Source organism: Tursiops truncatus, chromosome 4, assembly GCF_011762595.2.
Source record: "Tursiops truncatus isolate mTurTru1 chromosome 4, mTurTru1.mat.Y, whole genome shotgun sequence".
NCBI classification, from domain to species: Eukaryota; Metazoa; Chordata; class Mammalia; order Artiodactyla; family Delphinidae; genus Tursiops; species Tursiops truncatus.
The window spans coordinates 18577960-18603070 of NC_047037.1; the positions used below are offsets into that span (position 1 = coordinate 18577960).

Genomic DNA, 25111 nt, shown 5'->3' on the forward strand with positions numbered 1-25111 from the left:
CCTTGATGGCGGGTGGGAGGAAATTCACAGAATAAACAATAAAATGTCTCTTGCCTGAAATCTTTGCCTCCAAAATGGGAGATGATGATTCAGTAGAACTACAATGTGCAGCCACTAGGTTGGTACCCATGTAGTCCTAAAGTTGTTTGGCTGTAAGGGCATCATGTGATACCTCTAAGTATTTTGTTGGTGATTTGTTTCTAAAAGGTAAAGAGCTAAGAGATTTTTGTTCCTGCTAAGAAATGCCAAGCATATGAACACAGGCAGCTATTCCATCTCTGAGTTTCTCTGCCTGGGCCTTCTTTCTGAGAGCGTCCTGCCTTCCCTTGAGAATCATGCTTATTGTACTTATTCTTGACCTTGCTCTGCCTCCTACCCACCATTAAAGGTGATTAGTCCAGATGAACACCTGATTCAAGCTAAACCAATCAGACACCTTTCCCTGGGAATTTGGACTTGAGGCAAAAGTCCATTTCTCTTTCAAGAGAAACTATAATATGTGAAATTGTGAGGTGTAGACAACCACGTGCCATGTGGATTGAAGAGCAGAAAAAGCTGGGTGCAGAAAGAAGAGTGAAGAAGATATGCAGAGAGAAGTGGGGTAGGGGAGACAGAAAGAGAGAGAGAGAGAGAGAGAGAGAGAGAGAGAGAGATGTGGACTTTTTCAGGTTCTATGCAGTATCCTTGTAATTGCTCACTTTTGCTTAAGTGAACAAAACCTTTTACCTGCAGCCAAGAGGAGTCTTAACTTTTCCTCCCACTCCTGGCACGTGTATGATATAGAAAATATGAATTTGTCCAACAAGGTAATCCTGGACTCACAGGAAACACTTTGATCCTGTAGGAGACTCTTCTTGCTGCAGGAAGAAATCTGCCTGTTTTCTGAGCTCTTTCCCCACACCAGCCCTTGAAGGGTCTAGAAAGACTCAATCTGAGGGTCAGGACAGACTGAGGTTTGGGGGCCCCCAAGGATTTGGGGCTGTTAGAGCCCCTAGTTCAATGGCTAGGCTAGAGTGCCTAGTCATCATTTGTGATATACTTTTTCTGTAACAAAATGCATACTGAGTTCCAAATGACCAATTTAGAAAACGACTTAAGGACTACAATCCTTTAAAAAAAAAAAGCAGGGACTGCCTGCTCCATATTAATTAGTAGTGACGATTCACAACACAGAAGGGGTTCTTTAATACACACAAGCACTCCATTAATCAGGACCTGATTACACTTTAAGTTCCCTCCAACACATTTGACTTTTCATTTATTTAATGAGAGGGAAGAGACAACTAAACTTCAATCTTCTGTGCGTTGAATGGCCATTAGATGACAAAGCATTTGTGAAATGATACTGTAAGTCAGTGGAGGAGAAAAAACTTTAAAAATATCCTCTCTCTCTCTCTTTTTTTTTTTGAGGAACAGACAGAATTCTGTAATGCTCACAAAGGAAGAAGCAATTAAGACTCTGATTCAGTTAAGAAGATATAAGAGAAATATAATTTGAAAGCCTGGAGGCACTAGACAGTTTGAGTTCTGGCTCTTTTTTTTTTTTTTTTTTTTTTAATTTGAAAGCAGTCACTGTTTATTAACTGGCCAGATTACAGAAGTAATCATGGTAGATACCTTAGTTCATCCTTCTAATAAGCCTGTTGATCTGGTCTTCCCTGTTGCCAGCATCTCCACCTTCAACAAAATGGGTGGTCATTTTCTTCATTCCACCTCGTGAAGACAATTTGAAGGGCCACAGGAAGTCGTTTGCTTCTTTGAACCCAAACGTTTTCCAACAGTATAGATCTCATGAATCAGATCCTCCATGCAGATAATACCGTATTTGCCAAGAGATGGAGCAATCAACACGTTATCTGTCAGGGCAGTTCGCTTCTTGTTGATTTTGCCATAACCACGCTTGTAGATCAATTCATTTACTGACTTCAGGTTGGGTACCTCCATGCAATGTATGGTTCCACAATTCTCAGCATGTTAATTGAAGCCTTGTTGAGCTTCACAAAAGTGCCATTGAAAATCTGATGGAGTCGGAGAAGCTGCAACACCTTTCGAACCTTTGGGCTCACACCATTGATACCTCTGATCCTGATGACAAACGTCAATTTGGGTTCCGTGGCTACGTAGAAGTTGCCGGCTTTTCCTGCCATCCTAGCCATGCGAATTTCAGTTCTATACATCTGCCTGTATTCCTTGTGATCGTGCTTAGCTTTTTCATAGATAAGCTTCCTCCTTGCCTTTCGAAGCATCTTTTGGGCAAATTTCTTTCTCAGGCGCTTGATCTTAAGCTCTGAGAAATTCTTTCGCTTTTTCTTAAGGGTTTCTGGCACAGCAGGAACCTTCTTTTTCTTCTCTTCCGCACCCTCCATGGTTCCAGCCGGAAAGGGCTGAGTTCTGGCTCTTTTGTTACAAATCAATGACCTTCGGCAAGACACAAATTTATCTGAACCTTTGTTTTCTTATCTGTAAAATAGGTGTTCCAGTAAGGCTTGCCTGACAATTCTTACAGAGTTACTGTGAGATTCATGTGTGATTGTACATGTGAAATTGTTTTGTAGTCTGTAAAGTATTATACAAATATTATTCACTCTTATTGTGACAATTGAAATACTAATAACTTTTAATTATTTTGACTAGGGGGAAATGTCTACAGTCATATGGTCAAATTAGGAGTTACTGTATGGCAGACACTACATGAGAATAAATTCACCCTCTGATCCAAGATTATATGCAAATATATATTTTAATTTAATTAATTTATTTTTATAAGCCAATCTTTTTATTTATTTAGTTTTTTGCTGAGTTGGGTCTTTGTTGCTACGTGCGGGCTTGCGACGAGGGGGGCTACTCTTCGTTGTGGTGCGCGGGCTTCTCATTGCGGTGGCTTCTCTTGTGGAGCACGGGCTCTAGATGCGCGGGCTTCAGTAGCTGTGGCACGTGGGCTCAGTAGTTGTGGCGCACGGGCTTAGTTGCTCTGCGGCACAAGGGATCTTCCTAGGCTTGAACCCACGATCCCTGCATTAGCAGGCGGATTCTTAACCACTGTGCCACCAGGGAAGCCCTCAAATATATATTTGTAAAGGAAACTTTTGTTGTTTTTAAGCATGTATGAGTTGAACTCATGCCTGTAGGGTTAGCTCTTTCGTGGAGCAGCATTTGCCTCCTGGGCCCTCCCTCCACCCTGTCTTGGTTTGGCTGGTCCTCTCCTTGTCTCCTTGGCTCCAAACCACGGTTGACTTTTCTTTACCAGGCACGAAAAGTGACCTCACTTGAGTCTGGACAGTTCTGAGACAGAGAGATAACAGTGGAGCTTGTATATGCTTGGCTCCTGTCAACATGACAAATAAGACAGGGGAAGAGAGGTGGCTTGAACAGCTGGTGTAACCAGATCTGGGACTTATTTGGGTCGAGGGAGGAGTTGAATGACATCGTCAACCAATGAATGTCCTATCAGGTGGTAAACTCTTCCAAGCTCGGCTTGAAAGACCACTTTTGGTCCTGCACATAGTGGGGACCCCAATTTTTTTTCTTTAAAAAAAATTAAAATTTTTTTTCCAAATTTATGTACGTATATGTATAACACATATATATATATTTCTTGAATATATGAATAATACTGAGCACCTTGAAATTTCCCCCCAAACACTGGTAATTAGTTCTTTCATCACACCCAAAATAATATTAATAATATGGTTTAGGCTTCTGAGGGTGATGATTCAATTTCTCTATCATGTGACACATTTATAGATCTACACAGATCTAAGTACATAAAGAGAGACATTTATCTATGTATTTTATTTTTATATAGACATTTTATTTTTTGGTATTACTTTAGCATCGTATTTTTAATTCATTTCCCACCTGCCTCAATGTTTTTGAACAAAGTTGTAATTATGGTATTCATTAATACTTGCTTCTGGATTTTTTTCATCAAAAATTATTAAAAAAGACATTTTCACATTGATATATTATCTTCATAAGTACTACTTCAGATAGCTACCAAAAATTCACTGGATATATTGAGCCGTCACATATACTTAACCAATCTCATGTTAAGTGTTTAAGAAACTTCTAATTTTCCCCTACTATAGATTATGCTGCAACTGGCAACTTTCCAATACAGCTGCTAGTTAACCTCCAAACCATGCTTTACGTTGTTAAGCATTTTCTTTTTCTTTCCTTTTTTTTTGGGGGGGGGGGCAGAAGGGCATGCTACACGGCTTGCAGGATCTTAGTTCCCCAACCAGAGACTGAACCCACATGTTGGCAGTGAAGTGGAACCCTAACCACTGGACATCCAGGGAATTCCCGTGTTAAGCATTTCCAAAAGCATATTTTTCTTTTCTAAATATATATTAATTAATTAATTTTTCCATTTAAAATTATTTTCTCCAGTCCCCCCCCCAAATACATATGTATAGTAAAAATACTAAAGGATAAACAACTCGTGCACAGTACCCAAGTACAGACTGAATCTCAGAAATTCCTTCTTCCTCTTGTCCAACTGCATTGCTGAAGTAAGAGATAACATGAGGCAGACCACAGTCCCATCCATCATCACCGTCATCATCACCTTTATCAAAATTATCTTCCTTACGATCATACCAGTGATGCATTTTTTAGGAACACCAAAGTGAAGCCTGACAGTGAGACCCGCATGTGAGGAGAGTGAATGCAGAACTGGGTGGCAGCAGCCATCATTGGAAGTATTTGTAAACTTGCCATGTGCTGGACACTGTGGTAGACACTTGAGAAGTGGTAAATTATGAATACACACATACTATGTCAAGGAACTGGTCAACTCTTAGCCTCCTGTTGAAATAATCTTCTTCAACAGTTTTCTGGACTCTTGATTATTCAAACCCTTATCTATTCAAAGTCCTTGTCTGTTTTGCTCCCCTTCAGTTGCTAATGGTGATTCTGCTCTGGGAATTTTCTCCATACTGGTTCAGCAAGTCCAGGCAGGTTCTGCCCCAAGGGCTCCTGGGCTAGAGTCTTTTAACAACTCACTCACCCCACCAAGTTTCTGACCATTCACCTGAGCTGGAATCATCCACTCAGACCAAGTCAGTGATTCAGAGCTGAGAAAAGCGGCCTGTGGCTTTCCTCAGGCAGAATGGCAGGCAACGGCCACTGGGCTAGGCTAGTGTACTGGACACGCCTGTGTGGAGAACACCTTGTAAGGCACGGGGAAGAGAAAAAGGAAAATGAAGTCCTCTTAGACTTGTCCTCTAAGAGCTTGCAGTCCTTTTCAGGAGCTGAGTCCATATGTAGTGCCAGAATTACAGTGAATGGTGAGAGAGTGCCTTACAAACTGCTAAGAGGACACCAGTGGGTGCTGGAAGAGGAACAGGCAAAGTCATGTAAGGATCAGCATTCCCTCAGCAAGGAATTATGGCCTTCAGAGAAGCAATTCCATAAGGAAATGCAAGATGTGTCTAGCCCTGCAGCTATTTACAATCCAGTTGGCGAGGCAAGAGATACTGAGGTAAAAGTTGAAACAGAATATAAAGCAGTGTTACCTGTGATTACGTGTCAAGGGAGTGAAAAAGACAAGAACAGCCTGAATTTAAGGGAAAGGAGGGATGGATGAAGGTTTGACCATGGAGTATGGAGGGCAGTTTTGAGCAGGGTTCAAACAAAGAGATAGGTGTAGTGAAGGATTAGGCCAAATGTGCTTGGGTCAGAGCCTAGCTGGAGAGGATGAGGGACACATCTGTGTAAAAATTAAGGTCAGAATGCTGTGAAGATGGCAGTGTGTTGGGAGTCCTTGGGTGCTGGATTGATAGCTCTGACTTTTTTTCTTGTGGGTTGTTGTTCAAAGCTTGTGAGCCAGGGAATGACATGAAAATGGGAGGCCAGAAATGAGGGACTGGAGGGAGAGAAACCAATCAGGAAGCCACTGCAGGCTTTGAAGATAAGGTCCTGTTGTGGGAGTGGGAAAGGAAGGATGGGCTTGAGGGACATCAGAAGGAAGAATTGACAGTCCTTGCCGTTGATTGGATATGGACAGAGAGGGAGGAGAGAAAGTCTTTGCAAGTAGAGAGATTTACATATCGGCAGGAGTGTACTCTCAATTGATTATCTTATAAAAATTGTGGAGTTTCTTCTCTATGAGATAGGTAGGCAGTAGGTATCTCACTGATTAAAAATGACAAAACCAGAGAGCAACTCCTGGCTCAAAGGAGGGGAGAGTAGAAAAAAGCACTCCAATCTAGGATTACAAACCCTGGGCTATGTCCCAGCACTTTTTTTCCCCCCAAGAATTCATTTCACGTATTTGGACAAAATACAGGCATACCTCGGAGATATTGCCAGTTTAGTTCCAGTCGCTCGAATCTTTTTGGCTTCCCCATGCATATAAAAGTTACGTTTACACTGTACTGTAGTTTGTTACGTTTACACTGTACTGTAGTTAGTGCATATAAAAGTTACGTTTACACTGTACTGTAGTTTGCATTTTAAACATAATGCAATCGCATTATGTTTAAAAAAAAAAGACAATGTATATACCTTAATTAAAAAATACTTTATTGCTAAAAAATGCTAACCATCACCTGAGCCTTCAGTGAGTTGTAAACTTTTTGCAATAGTAACATCAAAGATCCCTAATCACAGATCACCTTTAGCAAATACTGTAAGAAAAAAGTCTGAAATATTGTGAGAATTACCAAACTATGATGGAGACACGATCTGAGCAAATGCTGTTGGGAAAATGGAGCCGGTAGTGTTGCGTGATGCAGGGTTGCCACAAACCTTCAATTTGTAAAAAAAACCCGCAGTATCTGTGAAGTGCTACAAAGTGAGATCTTCCTGTACTTTAAAACTCACTGGGCCAGTCTCCTTACCTGTAAAATATTTGTCTATTATCTATTTTATGGGTCTGAGCCCAAATCACAGCCATTATTTATTAAATACTTCAGCATGTAACAGAATTTGTGTTAAGAACTTTATTTGTAATTTCTTATTTAATCTTTAGAATGCCCATTCTGCATTTAAAAAAAAATTTGAAAATTTAGTAGCTTAAAACAATATTCATTTTATTTGTTCTACAATCTGGGCTGGGCTGGGCTGGGCTCTGGTTCTACTGGTCTTGATGCTAGTCACTGATGCCCTTGCAGTCAGCTGTTGGGCCGGCTGGGGGCTGGGCTCAGCTCCGGTGCTGGATGGCTGGAGTTCTCCCTGTCTCCACCTCTCTCAGGGCCTCTTCCTCTGCACGTGGTTTCCCCAGCATGGCTCAGATCTCCCAAAATTACAGAAGCAGAAACTTCCACACCTCCCTTGGGGTTAAAAGAGGGAACAAACACAGATGCAGGGCTGCATTTTCCAGGCGAAGGCAAGTCACTGGCCCAGTCCAGATTTAAGTGGGAGGGACTCCATAAGGGTGTGACCAAAAGAAGGGTGGTCCATTGAAGACCTGCAGTGTCACAGACTACCACACTATTATCTCCAATTTGTAAATGAATAATCTATGATTTAAGGGAGGTTAAATTACTTGCCCAATGTAGAGAGTAGAGCTAGGCATTTCAAAGCTTGTGTTCTAAATCAGTGGGAACAGATAAAATTTGTATATAGTCGTTCCTCAGTATCAGCAGGGGGTTGATTCTAGGACACCCCGCGCCCCCCAACCAAAATCTGAGGATGGTCAAGTCCCTTATATAAAATGGCGTAGTATTTAAATATAACCTACACACATCCTCCCATATACTTTAAATCAGCTCTACGTTTCTTATAATAACTAATACAATTAAATGCTATGTAAATAGTTGTCAGTGTGCCACAAATTCAAGTTTTGCTTTTTGGAACTTTCTGGATTTTTTTTTTTTTTAAATCCACAGTGGGTGTGGAACCCAAGGATACAAAGGGCCGACTGTAATTTGTTTTAATCTAAAATCCTGTGAGGTGGGTACGGTTATTGTTTCTAATTTACAAAGGAGAAAACTCAGGAATAGAGAGTTTCAGTATCTTGCCTCAGGTATTTTCCTCCAGAGATTCATTATACACTTACCTGTTACACCATACTGCCTCTTATGGGCAGTACCTGATATATACAAGGCACCTATAAATGTTATTTAATCTGAAACTATTGTTTGAGGCACTGAAGCAAATCTCTTTGGCCATCCACTATCATATCTTATAGACTGTTTGGGAACTGGGAGTTTTCCCTTTGAGCTATCACGTGATCAGAGCAGTTTCCATTTCAGGCATCTACTTTGTCCTCCACTATCTATGTCTTGAAGTTTGGCAAGGAATGACGGCATCCTTGCCCACCCAACCTCAATCCTGATTCTCCCTAACTGATTAATCTCATGGCTCCCTCAGCATCTTCCTCTGTGCAGCAGCCAGGAACTCTTTACAAAGCAAGACCTTCCTTCCTGGGTGAGGACCTTCCTGGAGTTGGGCTGCCCTCAAGGTTGCATCTGTTCATCAAGTGGCTTCTGAATTAGTAACCTTTCGGTCCCAGTCACTTCCTCTAGTTCCAGAGCTAATTTTCCCATTGTTGCAACTGTGGTGGCTTCTGACGATAGCTTGTAAAGATGCTATTTCCCATGGAGTGACCTGTAGCAGCTTCCCCTTCCCTCTGCTGGTCCTATGGGCAGAGGACCTGCTGATGGGAAATAGTTCCAGAGTCTCCTGAAAGAGCCATGCTCTGCTCACCTTTGACAGTGATCCACATGACTGTCTTTCTCTCTCAGGCAGTCTTGATTTTCCCATCTGTGGGGAGTTTGGAATCAGAGCACACCCTCAAACACAGATAATGGGGGGCGGGCTCACTTAGGTGGCCTCTGCTCTATTTTGGGCACTGACAGGGAGAAGCCATTCAGGGAATGTGCCCCCAATACTCTTACCTTTTCCAAAGCAAAACTATGGGGTGTGGGGCTTCCCTGGTGGCGCAGTGGTTGGGAGTCCGCCTGCCGATGCAGGGGACGTGGGTTTGTGCCCCGGTCCGGGAAGATCCCACATGCCGCGGAGCGGCTGGGCCCGTGAGCCATGGCCGCTGAGCCTGCGCGTCCGGAGCCTGTGCTCCGCAACGGGAGAGGCCACAACAGTGAGAGGCCCGCGTACCACAAAAAAAAATTAAATTAAAAAAATAAAAATAAACTATGGGGTGGCCTTGTCTTTCCCACAAACTTTCCTCCTTCAAAGCAACTCCAGATTTTAATTTTGACTTTGTTCCACCCTTATAAAACTGTGAAGGCACAATACTTGCACTTGATACAATTCTATTTTATTTAACAAAGAGGTATGTAGGCAGGTATGTCTTCAAAGTGCTTTACATATATCGCCTCATATGACTTATTTCATAAACTTATGTTTGAATCAAATGGGGTCGGGTAGGGACTTTCTGAAGCCTGACTTACCTCGCAGCCACTCTCCCATTCTCCCCAATGGAGAAGGGACAAGGAAAGAAGGAACTGAGCTGCTCCGGAGGACCAGGCCGCCTCCTACTTCCCGCAGCTGTCTTGCCAGTCTAGATCTAGCAGGGGGTCTCCACCCCTCGCCTAGATCCTGTCGGTGGGAGGGTGGGTGGTTTTTTCCGGGTCACTGGCGCACCCTCTCTGCTCCCAGCCACCTGTTCCGGTTCCATCCCGGCTCCAGGCTCTCTGGAGGGCGTCAGGGACATTCCAATCCTCCCACTACCCGCGCGGATGTCGCGGGAGAGGGGGGCACGATCGCTGTCCCTTTCCAGCGCCCAAGCTTTGACCAGGTTTCTTCTCAACCCCTAGTGACTTGAGTCACCCTGGAGAGGAAAACAAGGATTGATAAATGGTTTGAAGGTTGTTTACAATGAACCAGCTGGCGAAGCCGCATCCCTAGCGACAGAGGCACTTTCTGGGCACCGTCTGCGCACGAGCAGACAATTGAAAGCCAAACAGCCGAGATGCCTCCTCGCCAGACCAAATATGGTCACAAGCGCTAAGTAGCCTCCCGTGGAAAGGCTGGCCTCGCTGGTGTCTCCCCGCGCCGGAGCGCACCCGGGCCCGCCCTCAGGCAGAATCACGGATCAGTGCAGCGCTCCGGCGCTCCCGGCCTCGGCACCCGGCACTAAGGGAGGGCGCGGCGCCCAGGACCGGCCCTTACTCGGTCTGGGCCCCTCACCCGCGTGCCCTCCGCCGCCCCCAGCCTTGGTTTCGGTCCACAAGTCCTTGATTAAACAGGCTCGGGCCACTTTCCCTTTGATCCCGCCCCAAGTCCGTGGTAAACTCAAAGGAATGCAGATCCAGGGCTCCGCGGGAGAGGTCCGCGCGACCAGGAGGAGTGGGTGGAGGGCACCCGTCTCCTCTTACCCTGCAAAGTACCCAGCACGCCCAGGGTTTTCTGGAGCCGGGGGTGGGAGGAGGAGGAAGAGAAAGGGGAGAGACGAGCGGGGGCAGGCAGGCTGGGGACTTGGAGGTCATGCATAATTCAACAGCTCAACTTTCGGCCCCGCCTCTTTCCTGGGAGTGGGAGTTTGCTCCAAACTTTGTTTATGGGACAGTCCGGGAGCCGCGGCGGCCGCGCTGTCTGCTTCTCCTCAGCCTCCTCGCGGAGCGCGAGCGCCTGAGGCCAGTTCGGGGGATGTGAGAGCGGAAGGCCCTCTCGGCTGCTAGGCACCGAGTCGGGTCAGGATTTGCCAGCCGGGCCCCGGCTCTAGCCCTGCAAGCTCGGGACGCACCCTAGCGACCCAGGCCCGACAGCGAGTTCGGGCGGGACGGCGGCCGCCGCACGCCCAGACTCGGCTTCGCTGCGCGCCCAGGTAGTGCCCGCTGGCGCGCGCCCGCTCACCCGGCACCACGCCAGGGCGCCCGGCTCCTCGGGCTTCCGGAGTTGAGATGTCTTGGAGACTTAGGGGGGCTGACTGTCCTGGAAAGTTTCGACCTGTCCTTTGCCACCAGCAGTTCAGCAGCGTCTCCAGTGCAGTTAACTCCCAGCAGCCACCCCATCCCCCCTTTCCTGGTAACTTCTTGGCTTCAAGAAAGTTGCATAATTCTCGAGGCCAGGAGGGACCCCTCCCCCATCCGGCTGGTCTTAACTGCTGGGTGTCTGGGATCCCGAGGCTGACACCTATCTGTCTCTTTTGCTTTTTCTCTCTATTCTCCCCCCCGTATCACCCTCTCCAACCCTCAATAAAAGGCTAATCTGACCTCCTTTCTCCTTGCAGAAGATGAATCCGGCCTCGGCGCCCCCTCCGCTCCCGCCACCCGGGCAGCAAGTGATTCACGTCACTCAAGACCTAGACACGGACCTCGAAGCCCTCTTCAACTCGGTGATGAACCCCAAGCCCAGCTCGTGGCGGAAGAAGATCCTGCCCGAGTCGTTCTTCAAGGAGCCTGACTCCGGCTCGCACTCGCGCCAGTCGAGCACCGACTCGTCCGGTGGTCACCCTGGGCCCCGACTGGCCGGCGGCGCCCAGCACGTCCGCTCGCACTCGTCGCCCGCGTCTCTGCAGCTGGGCACCGGCGCGGGCGCTGCGGGCAGCCCGGCGCAGCAGCACGCGCACCTCCGACAGCAGTCCTACGACGTGACCGACGAGCTGCCTCTGCCCCCAGGCTGGGAGATGACCTTCACGGCCACTGGCCAGAGGTACTTCCTCAAGTAAGTCAGCCTGGAGCTAGGGGGGACACAGAGTCACGATACCCAGGGTGTGTGCACGCTTGTTCTTGAGTGTGTGTGTGTGTGTGTGTGTGTGTGTGTGAGACAGAGAGAGAGAGAGAGAGAGAGAGAGAGAGAGAGAGAGAGAGAGAGAGGGAGGGAGGGAGAGGTGATGTGTCACTTTCCACGGCTGTTTCCCAGAGATCTGGGAGGCTGGAAGTAGGGAGTGAGTCTCTGGGTGTTGGAATTGTAAGGGATCAGAAACTGAGTCTGGTGAAGTTCTTCCAGGGTTCTGGAAGTCACAAGAGATTCGGGACATGGAAACTCTTAGAGGTACAAGAAAAAAAAAAACTTTTGGGAGAATTCTCAATGAGACACATAGGTGACTATGCCCTGCAGCTGGAGTACTGATACAGACTCCTGGACCCAAACTCTTACTCCCTTCCCTGCCCACTCTAAGTCAGATAGTCAGAGCCTGATCCACTGAGATATGACATCAACATAAATGCTAGAGCAGATCTGAGGCTTGGGGAGGAGAGGGACACTTGGTAGTGTAGGTGGTCTCCAGTCTCTCCATTCTTGGGAAAAGCAGTCTGGAAAAGTGAACACTGCCTGGTAGGCCTTACTGGTGACGTGATGACCACACAGCACCTGTGATGTAATTAGTAACTGCCTGGTGAAGTAGTTGTAGGCTGGACAAATCAATTGTGTGGAAATTGGGTCGGAGTTTTATTATGTCGCCCTTGGTAACCTAAAATACCATCGAATCAGGAGCCTGCTTTGTCATTCTTCCCTTCCCTTTGTTCCAGCTTTTTGATGTAATGAAGTTTACATTTGAGTGGAATTAGACTGTATAGGAAAATATATTGATAGGCATAAAGAAGGTTGTTTCCATTGTGGTACCCTAAAATAATTGTATTCTGGAGGAGAAGCCAAGCTGGAACTTGCAATGTAATTAGTGAGGTCATGGGGGGTCAGGCTATCAATGGCCTGGATTGAAGTCGTGCCAGCTGGACCACTTGGTCCAGGATTGCCTGCCCTGGCGGGCTGTTCACTGCCATGGAGGGAAACACCTCCTCTAAGAACTTGCCTTGGAATTTATGTTAAAGCCCATATTTCTTTGATTGAGTAGCTTTAGTTTAGACGTTAAGATGTTATGTGCTATTTTAAAAAGATGATCAACCCTTTCTTTGGCACTAATATTTGATACTTTGATTGCTGTGAGAGGACCCTAATAACAAATACACAAGGATGGATGAGGCTTATAATAGCCAACCCTTTGACACATACTGGTGGCCAATTATTCCTTTCCCATCCCAAAGCTGTTGATGTCTTGTGCAAGGAGGAGTGCTTTATTTTTTTGCTGGGGTTGATGCATTGCTGAGAAGCCCTTGTCCTAAAACAGACTTGATGGTCATTTTAGTCCACAACTGGTCTTCTCCTGGGTTGTGAGTGACAGTGTGGACACGTACTCAGTGCTTTGATTTCTTTTTTTTAAAAAATTATTTATTTTTGGCTGCGTTGGGTCTTCGTTGCTGCGCGCAGGCTTTTCTCTAGTTGCAGTGAGCTGGGTCTACACTTCGTTGTGGTGCGCGGGCTTCTCGTTGCAGTGGCTTGTCTTTGTTGCTGGAGCACGGGCTCTAGGTGCGCGGGCTTCAGTAATTGTAGCATATAGGCTCAGTAGTTGTGGCTCATGGGCTTAGTTGCTCCGTGGCATGTGGGATCTTCCCAGACTAGGGACGGAACCTGTGTCCCCTGCATCGGCAGGAGGATTCTTAACCACTGCGCCACCTGGGAAGTCCAGTGCGGAAGTCCAGTGCTTTAATTTCTAAATAGTTGGTGGAATTCAAGTATGTGATGTAATAGCATGACATTTTTCTAAGTGTGATGATATTGTTCCAAAGGATGGCATTAGTTTGTATACTATATAAAGATCCAAAGTAGCATCTTGTATTGCTTTACTTAGGTAAATGCAGTTTTGAATATCTTACTGTGACTTTTATAGAAATGGACTTAGTAGTACCTACAAGTAGAAAAAGACCCAATAATTTCTAATAATTTTGGAGGCTATTTTTGGTCCCAAATGATTTTTGGACTGTGTTTATAAATATACACACACAAATATGTATATGATTGGTATAGCTGGTTGTTAAAAATGTGAAATAAGAGCTGGGCTTGCCTAATATCTGAGGAAAGCTAGAGGGAAAAGATCCCTAAACAGAAATAAAACAAAAGAGTTCCCTTTTATACAGGCTTTGAATGATTGGAGTAGCTCTAAAATATGTTTGTGAAACTAGGTTAAAAATGGAAGTAGGCCTTGGGTTTAGAGAAAGTTGATCTGCTCCATTTGCCTCATCCCCCCAACTAACAGTCACTCCTCAGTCCAAAGCAGGGTGCATCTTCATTTCACTTTGGACAGTCAATAAAGACAACAACTGGAAAAACGTGTAAGCAGGAGGCCTGTAGGCTTGATCTGATGCTATCCCTGGAAATTTTTTGGCCAAGTAGCTAAGGGAATTTAAGAAATTAAGTCACTGTGACTTTTGTTTTTTGAGATAAGCAATCTGCCAGGAGTTCTCTGAATTTCTTTCGGAGCTTTGTTTAAAGCTGGAATAAGATAAATGTTATATGCCACACTGTGTTCCACAGCCTCAAAAAGCAATGTATTTTGGTGGATTTAAGTAGAAGCTTGGAAAATGGTGGCAACTAACCCTGAATTAATTTTCATAAAATCTACCCATGACTTTGCCCCAACATCTGTGAAATGGGGCTAGCAGTAGAATCCTAGTCTTGATTTTGTCAGGAGTGGAGGGCTTTATAAATCAGAAATCAAAGTATTTTATAATTGACAAGGTCATTTTCTTGGGGGGAAGGTTAGAAAACTGAGGCCAGGGAAGGGTATTCACGTGACTTGGGGAATGCCATTTGTGGTTGTTTAATGGTGGACCCTGGACTGGCCCTCTAATCTGTTGTCATCTACTTAGGGAGCAGTTTTCCGTTTTCCCCACTCCCACCTTTATCCTCATGTCACTTCCCCAGCTGAACAATGAGCTTTATGGGATACAAAGCCTGGACATCTAAGAAGCTTTAAAAAACCTTTTTGTTATTTTCTCAGGCAAGATTGTTCCTAGGTATATGGTGTAATCACTTTCTGGTACCTGTTACAGGGCACCTTTTCTAAACATTCACACCTTCCCTGTGGTGTTAGGGTAGCATTTAACAATGGGGAGGATAGAATGTTAAAACGCATGGCCTCTGACAACTGCATTGTTCCTGCTGTTCTCTACAGCTCATAAATCAGGCTGGGGTGTGTAGGTGTTGGGCTCTTAGCAACTGGCACGCTGACTTTGAACACTGATCACATTAAAATTAAAAAAAAATTTCTGGTTATAAATGGAATACATGTTTGGTGTACATAGACCAGAAAATAGAGAATTATAAAGAAGAAAGTGATCTGGATTCAGTAGAACTTTCCATTCTTGTAGAAAATTTTTATTTGAATAACATATTCTGTAAGAAAAATTATCCCCACTCTTAAATATAATTCCAACTATAACGTTTGCTGGCACTCTCAATTTTTAGTAATAATTTTAGTGTTTTGCCTTTTCTGAAATGTGTGGTAGAAAATTATTTTTGTCAAAGTGATCTGTGCAGGTGGTACCAAACCCAATAGTATAAAAGGACTTTTGTTGAAACACAATGGTTTCCTTCACCTTCTCAAGGCTCACAGAGGGAACCTTTCAATTTTTATTTTATTTTTTAAAATAAATTTATTTATTTATTTATTTTTGCCTGCATTGGGTCTTTGTTACTGCTTGTGGGCTTTCTCTAGTTGCCATGAGTGGGGAGCTACTCTTTGTTGCAGTGTGCAGGCTTCTTACTGCGGTGGCTTCTCTCGTTGCGGAGCACGGGCTCTAGGCATGCAGGCTCAGTAGTTGTGGCGCACGGGCTTAGTTGCTCTGCCGTGTTTGGGATCTTCCCAGACCAGGGCTCAAACCCATGTCCCCTGCACTGACAAGTGGATTCTTAACCACTGAGCCACCAGGGAAGCCCCTTTACGGTATTTCTGATTCCCCATTTTGTAAGTCAAGGAGGTTTGGGTGGCTATCAGTTCCACAATTTGCTTTTTGTTAGTGACATCTTAATATTCCAAAGCTCTGAACCCATAACCAATAAAAGTTTTGTGCTTTGTCCCCAAATTGACTTTTTTATTCATAAATTATTCTTGAAGTTGAAAAACTGGAGGCAACATTTAATATAATTTATTGCCTTGTGTATTAACATTGGATCTTAGACTTGCACATTGTGTCTGGTGTCAGGACTCCTGGGACACTCAAAGGAGGATATATCCAGCCCCAAAGTCATAGGGATTCTTTCTTTTCACTCTTCATCAGTTGTTAAAATTTGTGTTACCTTTTAGTTTCTTCATCTTTGGATCTTGACTTTCTTAAACATTTTTTCCTATTATTTCTAATTGTCTTTTTATATGTTTATATACTATTTGCCTTTATTATGATCTCAAAATTTTCCAGGCTCTCAATCCCCTGGGTTCTGTCAGGTCTCCTTTCCTTAAGCTTTTATGTCAGATTCCCTCATCTTTCTGTTCCATTCTTGTTGCTCTCTAGCTCTACATCAGAGCTGTCATCCTTAGGGCTTCTCTTTACTTCTTTCCATGGCTAGGAGTGCTGTTTGTTTGTCTTCCTCTTTTTTGGTTTATGCCCTCATTTTGCTGGAGTACATACTTGAGAAACTGTTTTTATCAAATTAATTAATTTTTGGCTGCCTTGGGTCTTCATTGCTGCACATGGGCTTTCTCTAGTTGCGTCGAGTGGGGGCTACTCTTGGTTGTGGTATGTGGGCTTCTCATTGCGGTGGCTTCTCTTGTTGCGGAGCACAGGCTCTTGGCACGCGGGCTTCAGTAGTTGTGGCTTAGTTGCTCTGAGGCATGTGGGATCTTCCCCAACCAGAGATCGAACCCGTGTCCCCTGAATTGGCAGGCGGATTCTTTTTTTTTTTAAAGAGAGATTGCTTTTATTATTTATTTTATTTATTTATTTTTGGCTGCATTGGGTCTTTTGTTGCTGCAGGTGGGCTTTCTCTAGTTGCGGTGAGCAGGGTGTACCCTTGGTTGCGGTGCACGGGCTTCTCATTGCGGTGGCTTCTCTCATTGTGGAGCATGGGCTCTAGGTGCGCGGGCTTCAGTAGTTGTGGCACATGGGCTCAGTAGTTGTGGCTCTAGAGCAAAGGCTCAGTAGTTGTGGCGCACGGGCTTAGTTGCTCCGTGGTATGTGGGATCTTCCCAGACCAGGGACGGAACCTGTGTCCCCTGCATTGGCAGGAGGATTCTTAACTGCTGCGCCACCAGGGAAGTCCTATTTCACGGTATTTCTAAAGATTAGATAACATATTTGAAGTGTCTGGTACATAGTAGACTTTCAGTACAAGTTCGTTCTTGCTTCCCCTTGCCTCCCCACATGCATATGCTGTCTACCTGGCCAAAATCGGATGCAGAGACCTTGCTAGTAGGATAAACTAATTTTGACTCTCAGTTATTGTTTGGTGCTGAATGAAGCCTGGATCTGGAATTGCAAGCTGGTTTTTAAAATTGTAAATAAAGACTGAGAATCAATTTTCCTGTTAAAAAACCTAGGTAAGAATGCCCACCACAGATTCCCCTTTGCTACAGCATCTTGGGCAGAGGATGTCTAACCTCTTCTGAGGAGGATCTACTTTCTGATTTTTGGAATCTGGCTAGTAGCTACTCGTGGAGCCCCATTTGTGTGTGGGAGGGGGAGTGAGATTGAGAAGTGGGGTGAGAGGAAGAGGGGAGGGAATTGACATTGGTTGATTACCTGCTCTATTGCAGAGGAGGCAGGGAGCTATAAGTCAGTACTTCCCGGAGAGGCAGCGCCAGAATCACCCATGGAACACACTCCTGACACATGCGTAAGGAAACTTTATTCATAACCCTAGGTGCTTTTCACACGTTCTTTTAACTCTCACAGTGACCTGTGAACAGGTACATGTTATTTTCTCATTTTACTGTTGAGGAAACTGAGGCACAATAAGGTTGAGTAAATGGCCCAGGGTCACATAACAGGCGAGTGGCAGAGATGGGATTAGAATTATGTGATTCTCAAACCTGTACTTCTGCACTTGTACTGTACTGCCTCATGTCAGTTACATGCCCATAATTAGGCCCTGTAACTAGGTATCCTTGGTGACCAGATAACTTTGGAGTGGTGGATGGAGCATTAGAGTTCGCTTCTAAACTCAGTCTGGGTGATCCAATTTGGAGCCCTCAGTGCTGGAGAGAGAGAGAAATGATGAACCAAACCAGAAACGGATAGTATACCCACAATGACTATTTTTTCTTCTCATTGAGATTTTCACCATTAATAAATCCATATCATTTTACAGGGCACACAGATGTGACATGGAGGGCGGATGACCTAATGTATGTCAGGATTGGGTATGTTGCTGAGGACTTGTTGAGAGGGTTAGTTAGATGTTAGTAAAGTAGCTTACAGGAAAAAAAATTTACTTCTCCTTGTCTTTATAATTGCAGAGATTGATTCGAAATACATTGCTTAAAGGGTTGATTCAGTGTCAGTTTTTGTTTGTTGACAAATTAAGACGTGTAGGAATTACACCCTTACTTATCATCTCTGCCTTTCCCGTCCTCCCTCAATGAAATATCTAACCACAGGAGAGGATGGTGGAAGTAAATGAATCCACCAATCCAGGGGATAATTTTTTTTAAAGGGTGATTTGGAAGACTGAGGACTGCAGTAATAAACTTTTTATTGAAGGGGAAATTCTGAGGGGATGGCCCTTCTGCTGGTCTGTGGGGGACTGTGAATGTTTTAGTGCATTGAAATATCAGCAGAGCAATGTTTTCCAAAGTGTATTCCTTGAACCCTAGTCCACTCAGATACTTTGTGAACAAAAGGTTCCTGGACCAATAGACTTGGGATATGTTGCAGGCTCTGTCCCTCTCTTGGAATTTCACAATACACGTTCAAGACTCCGGAGTCACTTGTTACAAAACTAGTTTATTTTTAAGCCACTATTTCACAAGCATATTTGACTTTTGAACATTTTTATTCCAACTATTATCTCATACTGTCCACCTAGGAATGTCCTATGGACTCTGGGAAGCGTTTTTGTGACTTCCATTGTTATTTCTCTAGTTGAGAGTTTCATGTTTAAATCAAGTTACAGTTTTTCTTTTCAGTGTGCTTTGAGTAGATGTATTATGTTTTCATTTATATTTCTTGATTTAACAGTTAGTTACCAATGCTTAGAGATAAGAAATGGCCCTAAATATCAGACAAGTGGGATATAACACATAAATACCCAATAATTATGGTACATTGTGAAAGGGTCATAATCCTGATTTTATTTTAAAAAGTGTGTGTGTGTCTGTCTGATAGAGGGTTACGTACCAAACTGTGGTTGATGGTCATTTGTGGGATTATGGAGATTTTTCTTGTCTACTTTTTGCCTTTCTGTATGTTCCAAATGTCGCATAATAAACATATTTCTTTCTAAATTGGGGGAAGGGGGAAGTTAGGAAAACCACAGCAGAAAGCAAGCAGAGAGGCAGGGGAAGATGGAGTGGTAGATTTGGGTAGGTGTGTGGGACATGGGAGGGATCTTGTAGCCTTAGCTCAGTAACTGAAGCCTGGAGCTTACGTTACTAAGGAGATCCTCTTTGGGAACTGCTTGTGTTTTTCTTGTTTTGGGTTCTTTTTTTTTTCTTTCTTTTTTTAAAAAATTTTATTGAAGTATAGTTGATTTATAATGTTGTGTTTAATTTCTGCTGTACAGCAAATGACTCAGTTATACATATATATATTCTTTTTCATATTCTTTTCCATTATGGTTTATCACAGGATATTGAATATAGTTCCCTGTGCTCTACAGTAGGACCTTGTTGTTTATCCATTCTATAGATAGCAGTTTGCATCTGCTAATCTGTTTTGGGTTATTTTCTTTAGAAGTGAACACCGTAATTGCTAAAATCTTAACCAAAAATTCTCCAGAAAAGTCAGGATAAGAAGTAGACTTCATGGCAAATCTTCTGAATTTCCTTCAACATATTCTTTATTTGCATACACTTCTTCCTGGACTTCTAGATTTTATTGAATGTTCCATCTAGACCCAGCAGATGATAAAGGGATAAACGATGTTTGCTGTTAGATGAAGCGAAACCAGGAATATACGCGAAGTGCTTTGCTCTGCGCCTGGCACAGCGAGAAACCCTGAAAGTTTACTTACTCCTGTCTTGTTCCTGGTTGAGATGGTGGTGGGGGCAGTGCTCTCCCAGGGCCTTGCCTTTGTGCCATCTTAAAGGTCTTCAGCCATTTCAGCATTTACAACAAAAAATCATTGCACTCTTCTTGTGTGCCAACGCAGTGCACTGTGCCCGGGGGTGGGGGTGGGGAGAAATGTGGCAGCTTTTCGGACCTCAGGCAGCTGACAGTCTAGCTGGAGAGACATGGGGAATACAGACAAAACCAGGCTAAATAGCCTCCTTCTGACCTGTGCGCAGCTGCCCTCCTGGGTTGGAAGCACTTTGAGGTGTGTCACGATAAGGCTGTCATTTCTATTACGGTTATTAGGTCTGAAACTTGCAGCTGGGCTGACCGTCTTTTGGTTTCTCCCATTGGCTGTGCTCCTGGCCTCAGGAACTTGGCACAAGCTGCTACCTGTGCCTGGAATATTATTTCCCCGCTTTTTGCCCGGTTAATGCCTACACTACCTTTAGGCATCACCTTAGATGCCAGCCCTGCCGGGGTTTTCGCCTGACTCACAACCCCCGCACTGGCTTAGATGCTCCTGCCAGGTTCTCCCACAGCCCTCTGTGGCTCTGCAGACGTAGCACTGCTGCTATAATACTATCGTTGTGTGGTTGTTTTTCTTTTTTTGGCCACACCGTTCGGCATGTGGGATCTTGGTTCCCCGACCAGGGATCGAACCCACACCCCCTGCAGTGGAAGCCCAGAGTACTAACCACTGAACTGCCAGGGAATGCCCCATATTACTGTTGATTTATTTCTCTTTCTTACTACACTGTAACCTCCATGAGGGCAAGAATGATGTTTTTCTTGCTTGTCATTGTATAACCTGAGCACAGGGCCTGGCACAGAGGTAGGTGCTTGATAAGGAAAGAATCCCATAATATTTTCTTTTAAATCTTTGCAAGCTTGCACCCTGGAATTCTTCATAGGAATCTGCCGTGTTCAGGAATGGAGTTCCATCAGGTCTGTGCGCATCCTGGATTGAAAGTTTAGAATCCTAGCTCCACGTACTAAATGCAGTGGAGAGGAAGATAGATGAAGGCTGGGTGTTCAAAGAAGTCTCTGTAAAGGTGGTTGGGCATAAATGGAGTCTTGAAAAATGGGAAGAATGTGGGCAGGTGAGCAGAAGGGCCTTCCAGGAAAGAGGGGATAGGAAGAGAAGTGCAGAAGCAGAAATGCTAAGGGTCTATTTTTGAGGCCAAGAAGAACCTGGCCTGACTTAGCTTCAAGATAAGTATTGGTTGTTAGATGACCATGCATGCCATTGAGGCTTTAGAACCTCAGCTAGGATGGGTACACGGACCTTTTACTAGTCCGTGTGGCAGCTTCCTCATCCCTTCATTGAGATCCACCAATCCTAGAGTTATCTGAATGTAGCATAAGACCCCACCATTGTCCCTTATGTTGAGGTCTTCCTAGTTCTTTAGGGAACTAAGCACTTTATACTAACGTATGGGTCTGAAATGATAGTGCTTTCCTAGCAAAGCAGCCATTCCTCTGTCCATCCATAGATCCATTCGTTGGCCCTATATTTAATTTAGCCTGTGCAGTTCCACCGTAGCGGGTGGTCTTTGCTCTCCAAGTTAGTGGGGTACGGAGCTACCCTCGACTCAGGCCCATCCCCACTGAATCTGCCATCTCTGCTTGTAAATGAATAGCTTGCAGGTCTGGTTGTTCCCAGAATACTCTTGTAGTTTTGGATGAGGCTGGTCACCTGGACACAGACAAAATCGAGATTCTGCAACCACAGTTAATCCACGAAGCCCACCTAGGCCCTGAGCAGCCCGTGGCCTCCCTCTCAGGGGAATCCTTCCGAGACTCTTAGTGAAGCCCACTGGCGCCTTTTCACATTCACTCATGATGCTGAATCACATGTTAATGTTTTCAGATGACTTCAAATTAAAAAATATTTTTCCAATAGGTAATAAATACATGGAAATGACAAAATTTTCAATAGTACCAAAGCATGTACTGTGAGAAGTCTCTTTTACCCTCCCTCTAGTCCTCTGGTACCCTCCCCAGCATACCAGTTTCTTTTGTCTTTCCAGAGAAACTCTGTGTGAGTACAAGTATGCATATGTATATGTAAATTAAATGTGTATTCCCACCTAGACTATTTTCAATACAGTACAAATGGTACACAATACAGTACACACTCTTCTGTACCTTCCTTTTGTCATTTAGTATATCTTGGTGTTTATTCCTCTTCTGTACATAAATATCTGCTTTATTTCTTTAAGGACTACATAGTATTCCATTGTATGGATGTACAATGAATTTCTTAAACTGATCCCCTATTGATGGACACTTAGATTGTTTCTGATTTTATTTTTAAGTATAAAGATATTATATGCTCAGCCACTACTGGAGGGAGGAAAGTGGAAAATAGATTCTTCTGATTTTCCCTGGATCCCTATTTAGAGACAACCGTTGTTAACGCTTTATCTAGAGAATTATTTGCATAAAGAGCAGAGACTATCTGGCTCCTACCTAATTTATTAGATATCTAATAAATCTATTAGATATCTATTAGATATCTAGCTTATCTGTTATCTAATTTCTCTATCATCTACTGTTCTACCTATTAACCAATACACCTACCCTTCTTATACGAGGGTGATACATGGGCTGGCAAGTGCACTGGCCAGTTAGATGGATGCCCAACCAATCGGAATGAGTGGCATAGCAGTGTGAAGTAGCTGAGCCTGTATCTCAGTGCTACGCAAAGTGTAGTCCGTAGACTGACACCAGTGTGCTTATGTTACGGGCCTGTGATGAGCTAGATACAGAAGTCGAGAGTGTTTAGAAACTTTTATAGCAAAATAACATTGCTGTGACATCTAAGCACATGATCAATGGGATTGCCTTGTGGAACAGGGTAGTTTGGGTGCGTCAAACTTGTGTGGTAAGTCACATGTGGCCTGAGCTACACACAAGCCATCTACAATAGGACCACATACTTGGCTTGGCGGATTGAAAATAAAAAACACTAGTGCTTTACAACAGATAGTTTGAGAAGCACTAATCTATTCCTCTCTCCTTAATTCTATCTATCTATCTATCTATCTGTCAATCTATCTATCTATCTATCATCTATCCATCCATCCATTTACCTACCTATCATTTTATTTTTCCATCCACCCTTATAACTATCTTTTAGATATCAACCAACTAATCAATCAATTAATCACACCTTTCATTAACTTAAGAATAATCAACCAAAGATGTTGAATAACGAGTCTCAATATGGAAACAAATTCTATGGCACAAAGGTTGTATATGATGAATTTTTCAGTACATAATATATTTTATGTCTTTGTGGCCCCCTACACTAACTCTTTGTTTTAAAAATATACTTTGACACACTTCAATTCTGAACACTGAAGATAAATTCAAATTCTGTTCTTTTTGGTGACTAATTTACCTGTAAACATGGCTAGCTATAGACTCAGTAATTAAAACATGGTTCCTAAGCCAGGGATTGTGGGTTCGTGTCCTACCTGGGGTGCCAAAACAAAACAAAACAAACAAAACATGGTGACTGTGGAAAAATGCATATGCTGGATTGTTTATTAAAATATATTTTCCTTTGTGATGGCTTTTCTGCAAATACTGAGATATGAATATTTGTCTTTCTCCCAGTTTGCCCATGGAAAACCTTTCTGGGCTTAGGTGTTCACAGGTTGAGGAAGCAACTGTGATAGTCCATCAAAAGTAGAAAACACAAGCAAATGATAAATATAACCAAAATGAACAGACATACTTTTTTTTTTTTTTTTTGCGGTACACGGGCCTCTCACTGCTGTGGCCTCTCCCGCTGTGGAGCACAGGCTCCGGACGCGCAGGCTTAGCGGCCATGGCTCACGGGCCCAGCCGCTCCGCGGCATGCGGGATCTTCCCAGACTGGGGCACGAACCTGTGTCCCCTGCATCGGCAGGCGGACTCCCAACCACTGCGCCAACAGGGAAGCTCCCAGACATCACTTTTACTGACTTGATTTTATTTTTGGAATTCTTCTTAAAGATTGCTTTTTGGGAATGCCCTAGCAGTCCACTGGTTCGTACTCCGAGCTTCCACTGCTGGTGGCCCAGATTCGATCCCTGGTTGGGGAACTAGGATCCTGCAAGCCGCGTGGCCAAGAAAAAAAAAAAGACTGCTTTTTAACACACTCTCATCAAAAAATTTAAGCAGAGCTGAAGGATATAAAGTAAAAAAAGTACTCCACCCTCTAGTTTTACTCAGAGAGAACCACTGTTCACAATTGCTTGTGTATCTTTCAGGGATTTATTATGTATACACATGACCTCATTTATACTTGCATCAGTTGGATGTTTTGGGATCTTGGGAATCACAGCTTAGGTGGTCTTTGTTTCTGGTTGACCCTCACACAGCCTCAGGACTGAGAATAGATATGGGTTAAATTCTGGAGAAATTCATGTGTTGCCTGAGGGGGAGGTCTCAGGGTGAGAAACCTTGTTGAGGTAACTATAGTTCAGAGACTGGGATTTGGCTTTGTGGTTCAGAAAATTGCTGCCCTTGGTGCTCCAAAACTGATCAGGGTTTCCAGGGCTGTCTGATGTGGGCTGTACTGGGATGAAATGGGGATAGACACTGTAACTGCAGTTTCAGGATTCACAAGCCGTGACTTGAATATTCTGCCACTCTGGAATGAAGGTACTCGTATGAGTGATTTTTTTTTTTTACTATCTCTTTTTTTTTTATTTAAAGACTTTTAAGTTAGGCTCCATTCTAGATATTTTATATTGCCTCCTTCACAATCTTTTTTGGAACAAATGTGTTATCATTTCATTGGTGATATGCCATCCCTGCAGATAGAGCAAAGGAGTGATTTAATCACAGGGAAGTTGGTTTGGTGGTGCTGGAAAAGGGAAGAAGTGAAATCAATCATTTGAGGGATAGTGAAATCATTTCAGGGATATTAGAGAGGTATATTTTTTGTGTGTGTGTGTGTGTTACGTGGGCCTCTCACTGTTGTGGCCTCTCCCGTTGCGGAGCACAGGCTCCGGACACGCAGGCCCAGCAGCCATGGCTCACGGGCCCAGCCGCTCCGTGGCATGTGGGATCCTCCCAGACCGGGGCACAAACCCGTGTCCCCTGCATCGGCAGGCAGACTCTCAACCACTGCGCCACCAGGGAAGCCCTAGAGAGGTAAATTTGAAAGGGTTTGCTGATGAATTAGATAAGGACAGTGAGGAAAACAGGTGAAATGGAAA

General features: G+C 44.1%; 1 protein-coding gene and 1 pseudogene across 3 annotated transcripts in view; one reads left to right on the plus strand and one right to left on the minus strand.

Annotated features, from left to right (window-relative positions):
* Positions 1–1086: 1086 nt before the first annotated feature.
* On the minus strand, positions 1087–10415 carry LOC109549844 (large ribosomal subunit protein uL30 pseudogene; annotated as a pseudogene).
* An 86-nt stretch (positions 10416–10501) lies between these two features.
* The window catches only part of WWTR1 (WW domain containing transcription regulator 1), a 131868-nt gene continuing 117258 nt past the window's right edge, over positions 10502–25111 (plus strand). Inside the window, exons 1-2 of one of the 3 annotated variants that reach the window (XM_073803706.1) lie at positions 10502–10735; positions 11141–11574. In XM_073803706.1, coding sequence (XP_073659807.1) covers positions 11144–11574 — 431 coding nt within the window. In that variant the 5' untranslated portion in view covers positions 10502–10735; positions 11141–11143. Of the gene's footprint in view, positions 10736–10793; positions 10936–11140; positions 11575–25111 lie in introns of those variants that run through there. The other 2 variants (XM_004316774.4, XM_073803707.1) reach the window with 2 other exon arrangements.